General features: G+C 40.5%; 1 protein-coding gene across 3 annotated transcripts; it reads right to left on the bottom strand.

Annotated features, from left to right (window-relative positions):
• Positions 1 to 313: 313 nt before the first annotated feature.
• On the bottom strand, positions 314 to 12,264 carry LOC135616502 (transcription factor PCF6-like). 3 transcript variants are annotated; one of them, XM_065115751.1, is made up of 4 exons: positions 11,702 to 12,264; positions 11,261 to 11,439; positions 9,647 to 11,144; positions 314 to 607 (listed from the first exon to the last, which is right to left on the bottom strand). In XM_065115751.1, the coding sequence occupies exon 3, from the start codon at positions 11,010 to 11,012 to the stop codon at positions 9,693 to 9,695; it is 1,320 nt and encodes a 439-aa protein (XP_064971823.1). In that variant the 5' UTR covers positions 11,013 to 11,144; positions 11,261 to 11,439; positions 11,702 to 12,264; the 3' UTR covers positions 314 to 607; positions 9,647 to 9,692. The 3 variants fall into 3 exon arrangements, with proteins under 3 accessions (XP_064971823.1, XP_064971821.1, XP_064971822.1); XM_065115749.1 differs by having other exon boundaries at positions 9,647 to 11,439; XM_065115750.1 differs by having other exon boundaries at positions 9,647 to 11,404.
• Positions 12,265 to 13,550: the final 1,286 nt, after the last annotated feature.

Genomic DNA, 13,550 nt, shown 5'->3' with positions numbered 1-13,550 from the left:
TTGTGTTAGTGTGCATGTCACAAGGGAACTGGCCATACTATTTCAAGTGGCCTTTTACCCTTTTTGTCATTTGTGTTAGAGTTGGCAGAGAACATTGTGTCATCTGTTCAGGGACCAAAGTGGTGTTGCTGCTCATTGACACCTAAATGTGTTCCTTCACATTCTCTCTGTGGAGCATCACAGGGGACATTCAACAAACACCATCTCTGCAAGCACAAAGCATTACTTGCAATTTATCTCCAGCAAACACACTGGAAATAATTGCAGTGAATGGAAACAACTGCCACATTCTACAACTTAAAAGCAGAGTTAATTGAAGTGAACAAGCATCTCATTTAAAGGACTTCAATTTGCCTAGCTGTTCCCATATCCACACAAAAGCTATAAAGATGAGATTGTTTGCCATTATATGATGAGGTTTATCCTTCAAACCAGACAAGGATAAAAGCCCATCTGATGCTGCACGATATGAATGAGAACAGAGAACAAAATAATCATAGTAGCGATAACAGTTGATATTAGAGTCGTCGACAAGAAAAGAAACAATAAATGTGCTGCAGGAGCTGATCCCAGGTTGCATTTAGCATTCTTTTGTTGTTCTTGATTCCTGCATTATCCATCCATGTGTTGTTAGTAAGTGCATATAATTGGAGAGAACACAAAATGAGGCTAACATAGAGTACAACTTCATGTAACTTCTACTGGATCTAGTTTTAAGGAAATCCAATCTTGGTTCTGGTATATCTCAGGAAAACTTGTTCTAGGCAAGGTCGTGCCTATAAATGGAGAGGACACAATTATTAGGCTATTGTAGAGTACAGAGCTTCATTTAACTCTTATTCGAATCTAGTTTTAAGGAAATCCAACCTCTATTCTGGCATTACTCATAGTTCTAGATGAACTTGTCCACAATAATAAGCACCAAGTCTAAGTGCTGCAGAATTCTAGAAATTTAGAAAATGAAAGTCTTACCAAGTCTCTTCATTGAACTTTGGATCTTTGCATAGCTTTGAAATGAATGGTTTGATGTTCTTTGAGCATGAAAGAGCAGAAGTTACAGCATAAAGTAACCATTGCATAGTAAAGAATGCAATGCTATGTTATCTCAAAATATTCAATGGTGGCATAGTTTCATACAGAGCAACATTAAGAACAGCATCTCAAGGAGCACCAAATAACAATCATCAGGAGCCAAGATAATAGAAAAAACACCATGCAAGTGAAGAAAGTAGAGCTAAAAATATGTGGAAGCGATGACCAAAGATTGCATCCAAATGTAACTATTTTCTACATAGAAGACAGGATGTTGGTCACTATGTCGATCGATGATAGTAATTTGAAGCTAAAGCCCTTATAGACATGAAGCAGCAAACACTGGAGTTCTAAAGGATCTGATGGAAGATTAAGTACCGAAGTCATGATCTCAATTATTTCAGTATGTTGAAGAGTGTCACAAGGTTTAAGAAAAGATTGGAAACCACACATAAATTCCTATATACAAGGCAAAATCCTAAAAAACAGTGGTCTGTTGTCACAAATTTCAAATCAGAAAGCATAATCTCAGGTTTTGCAAATTTTCTATTACTAACAAAAGCACCACACTTTAGTGCAAAGAATGATGTTAACATGAAACTTCAATTGCTTGTATGCTAAGAAATGTAACGCTCAAACCACAATCCTATCTATGACTCCTTGCTCCCTGGCTTGAGATGTAATAGTACTTGGCTCCCATATCAGTGTCGTGCCGCTAGGCTTGTCTTAGCACCATTGTTAATTGATACTTTGGCAGGACAAATGTTGGTCAACAAAATACAGAAAAAAATAGGAGCTGCGATTTGATATTTGAATCGAAAAGAATTGTAACTATCAGTCGTCAGGGTATATTCTGTACATCTTAATGGAAACACAAAACAGTCTATAAGAAATGTTATTTAATCTCTCAGTCTTTCAAGCATAATGAATTCTCCATAATTTGCTCACTTTCTCCAACCAGTTCAACTGATATAGGAAGCTTAATTATATTTTCATTGATCATATCTCCAACATTCGGGTGTTCCCATTCCTCTCAATCTTACAAAGCTCTCCTATGAAAAATTTGTCTGTTGATTATTATCTTGCTGGAATCTGCTCTTCAATTGTTTCTATGCTGATTTATAAGAAATTTACTGTCTAGAACAGAAAAATTCCAATTTAAAATCACATTCTCAAAGCAAATCTAAGCTATTTCTTGGGTCATGTTTTCTCAGACCAGCAAGTTAATGCCTTGTTCTTCCCTACAATTGATGCTTCCTTGGGCCTAAGTGATTAACATTAATCATACCAATTGACCAAACAAACAATCTTTTGATTACTAGCAAAAGTTATTTACCACCTAATCATGTTACTACGTACACAAAGGGGGAGATCTTGATATCAACATGGCAGAGTCTGGTCAAGTAATCTAATCCAGTACCAGGACAAGCTGAGCTTCAACTAAGCAGTGTTTGATTGGTGAAGCTCAAGCCGTCCTTTCCCAGAACTCTGAAGTCAGAACTCACCTCAACTTCAAACCACCACTGGTCCTTATTTGCTTAACGTAGGTCATTTTTATTTGCAATACAAGATCTGCCTCACTCAACAATTGTTCTTATGATTCCAACTTGGCAGAAAACCAAACCTCACTTAAGCCAACCCACTACAGCTCTGGTAAAGCCAAGAAAAATGACGGAAAAACTAGCAGTTGACAACCTAAAATCAAGTCTCTACTAACTGTACCCTTGTTTTTGACTTGTTTCTTGACATCTTTCTTTTCTGTTTCTTGACATCTTTCTCTTATGAGTCAATCGTGTCCCTAGGCCGGACAATTTTGTAAGTAATTCCTTTGCTAATTTTGGTAGATCACAGTCCTCTAGCTTTATGTTTTCTGCTGCTGAACCATCAGCTTTATTGTTTGTAACACAGGCCTGAAATAATAGACAGATATCTTCTTTCAAAAAAAGTCTGTACTACCTCTTTTTCTCCCTTTAATTCATATTACTCGTTAGATACTACGAACAAGGTTTTAACAAGGCATTAGTCTTTGGTTGAGATATAATAGCTAAGATTTTCTCTCGTATGAGCTTCAGTGCTACTTCTTTTTTTTTTAGAAAGTATAAATTATGAAAGTAGAATTCGATCCCAGGACTTTGCGATTAAACTATGAAGGTGTTTATTAGCTAGACTAGTTGACACTTTCAAATATGTCAATTGAGGTCTTGAATCCTGAACCTTTGGTAAGGGAGTCTAGTACGCCAGCACACAACTAATATTTAAAGTCTTTTAATACTTCTCCATCTTCTATATAATTACTTAATATTAGAATCCATTGATTCATTTAGTGTCATATTACAGTAAATCCTAAACAGTTGGGTATTAGGACTTCTTGTTGTTATTGTAATTAACAGATATGTAAGTCAAAAAGACCCTAAAACTGTTTGAACCTAAAACCAACTCAATAAACCCTAACACTGTCTGAACCTAATTTTTCCATAATGTGTCCTCGTAGAAGCAACCAAAGTTTCTTCATTTTTCTTGATCCAGCACTTTTGGCTCACAAACTTTAACCGATCAAGCCTGACATCGGTTTCATCAATGTTTCATCATAAAAAAAAAAAAAAAGAATAACAGAACTGGTTTCAGAAAGGTAATTTTGATAATTCTACATCTTCATACACATTAAACACAGGAGTAGAAATAGAGAAGAAAGTATAAAACTAAAAAAGTATCCAGAGCTTCTCATTTATTTATTCCACAAGTGAAGGTGGCATGATCCACAATTTACCTCAGATAAAAAAGGTTCTAAAGCTTAAGCTCATACAACAAAATTAAAGATACAGGACAAATGATACGATTCAAAATTGGAGAACATTGAATATTTTTTGAAAAGGTGAGGAAGATGAGATTTGAACTCGGCACCTTGTGATATTCTTTTAAAATCATTATCAACTAAGCTATCTGACACTCTTAAACATTAAATACTAAGAATACAATGACTAAGCGTAAAATGATAAAATAATTCTATCACCTCAACCCAATTAAAAGAAAAATTGCGAGACATACAAGAAAAAATGAGCAATGTTCTCCATGTTGAATGGAAAGGAATTAAAAAGGTACAGGATCAAACTAGGAACGAATGTAAAAATATTTTTATCCTGTGTTATTTTTCCATATATATTCAACCAAATTATCATAAACCTGCCATAGTAATGTTCAGTTTTCCATGAGACCTCCTAATCAGTTTTTTACGTTGTCTGATACATGGTCACTAAGATGCACTAAACAATTTAAGGTCCAGCATAGTTTTTACGACTGAAGCAAAATCATTTTCGAACACCACTCAAGACCACTCCAAAGATGTCAATGCAACATCAGTGCATGGTTTTCTCAATATATTGAGTTACATAGTTTCTGAAACTATCTCCACATAAACTGGTGGGTCATAGAGAATATGTAAGACTCCTAGTAATTCCAATTTTTAAGTTGAGGATTTCTTTCTTTTATTAGACTCTTAGAAAATCCAGACACTACTGCATTTGGTGAACAAAAATGATTTCAGAAATCTTATATAAAAAAATATCCTAATATTAAAATTATTATTCTCTTAATTCAGTACTGTAGATCTGTTGTCAGTATACCAAATATAACACTCCTATTTAATCCCATATAGAAAGTAGATCAAGATTAAGTATTTTGAGTTAATGATTCAGACTTACAAATTTAATCTATCCTATCAAAACTGATTGTAATAATTAGTATCAAAACCGACATGATAAAAGATTTGAGCAGAAAATATTACAACATCCATTTTTAATCTCACATTAGAAATGAGCTAACACTAATATTGAATTTAATCGATATAGTACTATTAACTTCAGTTTAGACATGAATCGCTTAACTTAATTATATTCTCCACATTATCAGAGCGGAGAATTGCTTGTTTTATTGTTTGAATTTTTTACTCTTAGCAAAATCATAAAAGAGTAAACCCCACTTCTGTTTATCTTTCATATCTGGCAGTCTACCCTGCTCACAACTTTTATTGCACCACATGGACAAGCATAGTTTAGATTCAACTCCAAGATGTTGTAGCTCTAATACCACTAATTATAAAAGAGTTGCTCATTTAGTTGGCTGGAAACAAACTGTACGCTATATCATAAAAAAGAACTACTTAACAAAGATGAAGACAACTCAACACTTTCCTACATGTGTGGCTATAAAAGCCCAGATACTTAGACTTACCGTATGGCCATTTTCTTCTTGTCACTCGTCACTATGTTATCCTCATCGTCAATATATAGTAGACTTCGGCTTCAGAAATTGAATATTAACTGATGACTCTTAATCATAATACAAGATTCTTTGATTACTTTAGGGTGGTGGCATTGTTCTTCAGAAGTCAGAACTACTTTCAACAATACTAATCCCATGTGTTTATATAATGGTATAATAAGTGTAGATTGATTTACTATTATTAGTTCAGATTTAAATATTTTGTATCATACCGTTTAAATTAAATAAAATTAATAGGCTAGTTTTCTTGTTGGGCCAGATTGTGACAATACTACGCTGAATCTCTTAAACATCAATGCCCAGAGATGAATAGGAGATTCAAGTTTATGGTTGATTATTCATCTCAAATTAATTGCCATGATCATGAAATAAAAATCTCACTTAAAAACCGTAGCAGTGAATGGCTGTCATGTGCTGAAATCTCTAACGTAGGTGATTATAGTAATGCAAATTTTAGACTTTGAAAATCAATGAGAAACAAATACAGCAAATCCTATCAAGATATGTAGTTAAAAGATTAAAAAAAATATTTTTGATGATAGAAGAATATTATCGACTAATTATCATCTGATATGTGGTCATCATGTGACGACCAAGTTGGCAAAGGGGAGACAAGACCTACCCCTTTAGTCTGCTTGTATGGACATAAGCTCAAAGTAGGTGATTATGAGCTGCCTCTTCTCTTGTTGCCTATGTAAACAAAAGGACAAAGGTAGGTTGTTAGAAGCGATTGAGGGCTGCCTTCCCATAAAATATTTTACCCCTTTAGTCCCCTCTATGACCAAGTAATAAAGACTCACTTTTAGCACAATTATCAAGGAAGGATTACTTTTATCACTCATGACCACACTCACCTACCTATGGTTACTAAATCAAATATCAAAGGGATCAAATTGAAAAAACCTCTTTCAGTCGCAATCTTTGTGCAAGTGGCACTTCCAGAACTCAGCATTTTTACTTTAGAGGCATCTTGGCCACACTTCAAGTATCCATGTGCACACGAGTCAGAACCACATCAAGTTGACCAAGACATCAACAACATCTTCTCATAATATTTTTAGTGCTAGGAGAGCTCGATATTATAAGAATATCTGCCAACTAATACTCTGAATGAATACTCAAGTGAAGAGGCTTTGCGCCTAAGCCATAGTACTTTCACCCAAAGGGGATAGTAATCACCCTTTTCGCACATCGGTGCATTCACCTCAACATAGACATTGATGAGATACTGGCATCTGTTCAACGACTTGAGTCTCTCATGCTTGCAGATGGCCTCGAGCCATCTACTTGTCCCCGTTAAGGTATTCTTTAGCCTCACTCATCAAGCAGCAATCCCTAGCTCCACCGCCACTAGCATTTGTTGATATTCTCTAACACAACATGGTGTTATCATACTAGGAGCGCTCGAGGCCAATCGAATTGTCGGCCAAGGGAGCACTTTGGTCCCTAACTATGGAATTTAGTGAACTACACCATCCTTGTTCCTTCTCGAGAAGAGCAAGATCTATGAGCCATGGGAGGAGTCGAGGTGGACTCCTCCTATAATTGGCCTCATCAATGAGTGAAAGGAGAGATCCTCCCATAGCCCCCATCAGTAATAAGTAGAGGAGCCCACTATGACTCCTCCCATAACTCACCACAATGATAAGCAAAAAGGGAGAAGGGGCAAGTCAGTGACATGGGATCTTTATAGCATCCCACTGCAGCCCTACATAGGTTCCTCAGTGGTTACATAACGGACTAGTTGCATGACATAGGTCCATCGATGATAAGCAAAGGAGATGCTTTCCTTAGCTCTTCCCACAACCTGCCTTGGTGATAAATAATATAGGAGCATTCCTCGGTTCATACAACAAGTTACCTGAGAGCAAGCTTCCTCTACTCGAAGTTGTCTCTCAACAGATCAAGCAGGCAACCAAAATCTAATCTCCATATCAGCATGCAACAACACAAATTGGATGACGATAAGGGTCGCAGATCTCCACTATTGGTAGACAACCGACCCATGGCCCAACAAGCACCTCGGAGTATCCCTGCTACAGATCGGGTGATGACATGAGCAAGATTAGGTTAAGGTGCTATAGGTCACCTCGACAAGCGGAGGAGTCCATGTCGACTCCTCTCATAGCTTGCCTTGATAAACGGACTTGTCACGGCCTTCTTCAAGTGCCTCCAAGAGGATAGGATTGAAGTACTACTTGAGCTAGAAGAAGAGAAGAGGGAAAAGGAGCAGGTTGATGATGATCAGCTCCCACCTCCCAATACAAGCACCTCGACGTTGTTATAGCACATCATGCAACGATAAAATGATATCCATGTAGCAAATCAAGTAGGTCAATCATATCCTCTATTGCCCGAAACAAGCATCTCGATGGATCCTTCCCTCACCTCTGCATGACACACGTGTCAGATAAGCTGATAGTTGCACTTCAGGGTCTCTCTGAAAGTGATCTTAGAAACGCACCTTCGAGAGGTACAAATAATAGAGGAATATCATCAACCAATTATCATATGACACATGACTTCTACGTGATGAACAAGATAGCATAGGGGGGATAAGACCTGCCCCCTTGGTCTATCCAGATGGATATAAGTCCGAAGCAGGTACTTGTGGGGTGCCTCCTCCCTTGTCGCCTACGTAGATAAAAGTAGGTTGTTAGAGATGGTTGAGGGCTGCCTCTCCATAGAATGTTTTGCCCCTCTATTGCCCTCTATGACAAAGTATAAAAATATACTTTTAGCACACTACGACAAAAGGATCACTTTGACTACTAATAATGATACTCACTTACTTCTGGTTACTGACTTAGACATCAATGGGATCAGGTCAATAAAATTCTTTAGACCATAATCTTTGTGTAGGTGACACCTCGAGAGCTCGACATATTCACTTCGGAGTTATCTCGATCACACTTCAAATATTCCTACACACATGGGCCATAATCACATCGAGTTGACCAAAATGTCAATGACATCTTCCGGTAACATATGAAAAAACTAATCCCTCCACTCGATTTTTGTAAACTGCAAATTCTATAAGTATCCCAGCTTGATAGTGCCATGTAATCATTGACATGACAGCAAAAGCAACTAATGCTATTATTGAGGACTATAAAGTTCTTCTACGGTACTAATATCAAATAATGTGTTCTTCATAAATCTCAAAAATTATCTCAAGCTTTTCACTACGATTCATTACCAAGCTCCAAGAATAAAGACCCATTATCAACATACAATGCAATATACAATACAGCTCATTATTAACATCAGCTTTTTCATGAACTAGAAACCAAATATACCTTACGTTTGGTCACCTTATCAAACTCACTGATAAACTCGAACATGGAGTTGTTCTCACATCTTGTTTCTCCTAGTTAAGTGTCAAATCTTGTTTTTATTTCTGGGTTGTATCGTCATCAAACCTTTGAATCTAGTTTCAATGGGTGCTGAAGATTTTCACAAGTAAAAAAAAACAACTATTTTAATAACAACAGATGATCTACAAGGAAAAGTAAAATTAGTACATCTAGATCATATTAGCGTGGAATGATAAGGAAATTGTTCTATTTTCACCCAGCAAAATTACGCCAGTAAATTTAACTAATACAAGCTACAATTGCTATTTACCCAAATTATAACTGTCAACAAAATATTCAACTGGCTTATTTGTTAATTTTACACTAATTTTTAATCTTTTACTAACAATGTCAAAGCATGAGATTCATGTCATTCTGGTGTCATATGTGAAGTTTGCAATAATGGTTCCGTCTGCTAGGAAAAGTTTGTTAAATGACAAACAACTATCTAAAAGTTGGCAATCTCCAACTTTCCAATCATGTTCTGTTGCATGCACCAATTTCTGATTCTAGCTTTCCAGGCCCCAAGATATAAAAGAACAGAAAGGACAGGTACAATGCAAACCATAATACCATAAGAGTGCCAGGCTACAGTGGATGTTGTATTAATGGCTGGCAGCGACAAAATTACCCTTTAATGGGGTGCAAACGTTGTAACTACTAACATTTTGACACCTGTTCTAGCCAACACAATGAGAGAACTATAGGCGGATATAAAATTCCAACATGGCCATCATCAACGCACCATTGAAATCTCAACCAATGGTAGGCTACACAATCGTTCCGTTGCAAAAGTTAAGGAGATCAAACAAAGGAATGCAACCTCGAGAAAAGCATACTTGGATGACAATGACACACACAAAAGTCCAAAAAGCTCACCAAAAAAAAGGACAGACGCAAGCAGAGATCTTTTGATTAAACTAATACATCAAAGCAATAATCATTCATATAAAAAGAAAAGCACTAGGAGAACTTCTTACCAGCAATGGAATATGCACAAAAAAAGCCATCATTTTTGTGATGATTTCAGCTCTTTCCTTTCCCTTTCAGATCTGATTGCCGATAGCCATCCCCATAGCAAAGCTGCAGGCGGCCGTCGAACCCAGACTGAAATTGATTCTCCGTGTTGGTGGCGGCCGCAGCTGAACCGGCCGCAGCACCGAAGAAGAACTGCAGGTTCGATCCGTCAACCGTAGAAGAGAGCCTCTGTAGGTGGTTGTGACTGTGGTGTTGCTGCTGAGGCAACTGAGCTGGTGAATTGGACTGAAGGGTCCCCCTATTGAAACCCGCAAGACCCGACGAGATGGAGAAGTTGAGATTGTGGTCCCCTGTCGCTGCCACAGCCGAGACGGGGAAGAAATGTTCGTGCAAGAAAGGGAACTGCTGCATCTCTTGATGGTCGCCGGCGGCAGCAATGTTGAAAGGCAAAATTCCCATAGGAGAGCTATTTCCGAAGTGGGGTTGGGAAGAAAACCCTGAGGGCAGCTGGTGACTCTTTTGAGACTGGGTAAAGAGACCAGCTTGGCCGAAGTAATCCGCTGTGGAGATTTGCTTCTGAATGCAATTGTGCCCCGGATTCTCCCCTCCTGCGGCAACAGCAGAGATGTTGCTGCCTCCGTTGTTGCCGCTGCCGCCGGTAAGAAGCTCCGTGAAAGAGGGGGTCTGCGGGTTCAGCCTAGGGTTCAGGTTCTGGTGATGGGAGGCCATGATGTGGCCACTGTCGTCTCTGTCCTTCTCTTTATCCTTCGCTGCTCGCTCTCGAGCTCGCTCTCTGGCCATGACACGGCTCTCCGAGCGCGAGAGAGACAAGACTGAGCCTTTGCTGGTGTCCGAGTTGCTGCTGCAGCCGGATTTGGTCGGCGGATGCTGCTGCTGGTTGTAGGCCGGCTCAACAACAGGATCGGCCTTCATCTGATCATCTCCGCTAGGTTGAAGCAGCTTGGGGAAGCCATCGAGTGGAGGGAGCTCATTGATGGCAGCCGTGGCGGCCTTGATCAGCCACTCGATGGCCTTGCTCGGCTGGTCGTAGCCGAGGCGATCCTGGAGGTCATAGAACTGGATGGCGGTGGAGACCGAGAGGCGGACTCTCCGGTCGCGGAGGCCCTTCGCCGTATAGACCTTGCTGTGCCGATCCTTCCCACCGGAGGCACGCGAAACACGAAAGATCCTGGACGACGGGTGGTGCTGCCAGGGGGCGACGCGGCCGACGTCGGCCCCTCCACCCTTCCTTTCTCCATCATCTTCGTCCTCATCCTGGTGCTCCTTGCGACCTATCTTGGCCGCCTGGCTGCCGTTACCCACCACCCGTGACCGCTTGCAAGCGTGGTTGTTCTCCTCAAATTCCATCTCACTCTCATGCCTCTTTGGGGCCCAAATCGGATCTTTATCGCCTTCTCCGCCACTGCCTTCTTATCTCCACCCCTGATCTCCTTTTTGGGAAGCGGTGGGTGACTGTGTCAGCTCGGGAGCTTAGGGTTGCTGAGAGTCAGCGGTAGGCTGTCCTTTAGCATTGATGACGAGTTCGTAGTCCGCAGTCCGCAGTACAAGGGGAGAAATAAAAGTGAGCAAGGAAATGGAGTGGAGAAAGGCGAGACCTTTGGACGCTCCGGATCGTGTTCGTGGCCGGAGATGACAGCTCGCGACCTTGCTTTTCTCGCAGGAGGAATCGGATGTTATTGACTTCCTCCTCTCTTCCCGCTGCTCGAGCTCGCCAGGCTGCCAGAAATCAGCACTGCGGCCTGCAAGGCGGTATCAGCAGCTGCAGCATCACTGACTGCAACGATGGCAGCATGAGACACCGAATTCTGACGGATTATTGAGAGCGAAGAAGACATAAAAAGACGAAAGAAAAGGCAGCGACACCTTTAATCCTCGCTGCAGCTTTAAAGACGAAACCAAACGGGACACAGAAAAGAGCCAGCAAAAGGAGTAACCAGACAAGGCAAAGCGAAGAAAAATACAAAGGCTCGCTTAGACGATCGAACCTGGCGGTAATCTCAGCGATTAATCATCAGTACTACGCACAAAAATCTCACCTTCCTTCGAGCTAATGCCTCCGCGTTCAAGACCTCCCAGATCTACCCACTCAAACTCCAGGAACCCAGAAACCCCGCCCTGAAAGCCACTCCTTCACTCCAGATTCCAAGCATCCGAACCCCAGCCGGCCTGCATTCCTCCAATTCTCATCAAGATCTCAGCGCGCGCCAAGCAGCTGCCTCCACAAATGCCAACGCCGCTACGCCCGCTTCGGACAAGAATCCTCCATTTCCGTAACTCGATCTCTTCCTCTCCTCGCGCAATCCCCTCGGCGCGCAAGAAAAGGGTTAGCGGAGAGAAGAAAGAGAGTACAGTTGTGGAGGCAGGGCAGAGAAGGAGCTAACGGATGGCGCGAGGGCTTAGGGTCTTCGGGGAATCCGACTCCTAGTTGAGCGAAATCCTAGTGCAATCCATCCAAGAAAAAGATGAGTGAGGAAGCAAAGAGGGAGAGGGATTGGCGAGGGCTCGGGGATCGAAACCCTAGGCGTTCGCATTCGAGCAATCGCCGAGCTTATCGGGAAAGGTCACGACACACCGCCGTCCCTCCTCTCTCACTCTCTCCCTCCCCATCCTTTTATATGGCGGACTCCCCTCTTCCCGTTTACCATCCCCACCGTCCCGCCTTCGTGCGCAGACCCGACACCAAACATCTTCCCACCAAATCACTTCTGGACACGGTTAACAAGTCACCTGAGTTTGCACACGTGGCCTCTTATTATTGGAGCACAATTGCAGTGGAGAACCTCTTGATGGCACGGAACTTTTATTTGTTTACTGTATTACCCTCCTCCTCAGCTGCTCCCGTGGATTTTTCTTGGCGCAGTACTTGGTACAATCAGAATTTACTCGTCTCGTCTACCTGCCACGGTACGATCCGGTGCCCACACCTCCTTCCACTCGTAAAGCAGGTGATGCAGCGGGTAGAGAATTTTCTCCTTTGTTCTTCCTTTCCTACGTGTTGTCAGCATGGCATTGGGTAGAATGGACTTTGTAAAGGAAACATAAAAGCCAATTTAATGAAGTGTTTTATGGTTAAATTGCTAGGGATATTTTTGGTTAACAATGACACAAAGCGTAGATCAAACTTTGCAGACTGCATATGGATGACAACAAAATTATCAGAGGATTATGTTATATGTTTAGGAATGAATAGATGGCAGTGATAAAGCAAAAGATTTGTGTGATGTCAAGACTCCTTAGGAGATCATAAATATGGTGCTTTCAACGATGGCTCTTTCCTGTAGTATTTATGATCAAGATGCTTACTTGTGTCATAACTGGAAAAGTATATTATATACTGAAGATGCTGCACTGTTTCTGTCAATTAATTCGATAACCTTTATGCCTCACTTCCTGTACTGAATTTTCACCATGCAAGTGAATGTTCTTCTGCAAGAAATGCTCCTTTCTCTATTGCTGATTTGCTATATATCCACTCCTCGTGTAGTTTAGTGTACTTCCATCATACGAAGAATTAGGTCCTTGAACGATAGCGTGTAAATGTTTGAGAGTACTAGAGACAAACAAAAGGCAAAGTGCTGCTGCTGCTGCTACCTCCAGAGTTGTGTTTCTGTTGATGTGTGAGCTGCTATGGGTTTCTTTTTCTCCGAGCAAATTGGATAAGCTTTTGCTTTGCATATGTTCTTATAAAATGAAGATTCGAAAGAACAAGACAACCTAAAAAGAAAATGCAGCTTCTAACATGGCATGTTACTACTGACTTGGCAATCCATAAATGAAATTAATTAGAAGACATCAACTTCTATCCAAGGAAAAAATAATAATAATACTGTTCCAAGTTATGTTAATTAAATTTCAAGCGTGACAAATTAAATTATGCTCCGACAT

Source organism: Musa acuminata, chromosome BXJ2-7 (genome assembly GCF_036884655.1).
Source record: "Musa acuminata AAA Group cultivar baxijiao chromosome BXJ2-7, Cavendish_Baxijiao_AAA, whole genome shotgun sequence".
NCBI classification, from domain to species: domain Eukaryota; kingdom Viridiplantae; phylum Streptophyta; class Magnoliopsida; order Zingiberales; family Musaceae; genus Musa; species Musa acuminata.
Note: the sequence above shows the minus strand (reverse complement) of the source record. Positions and strands in the feature narration are given on the sequence as shown.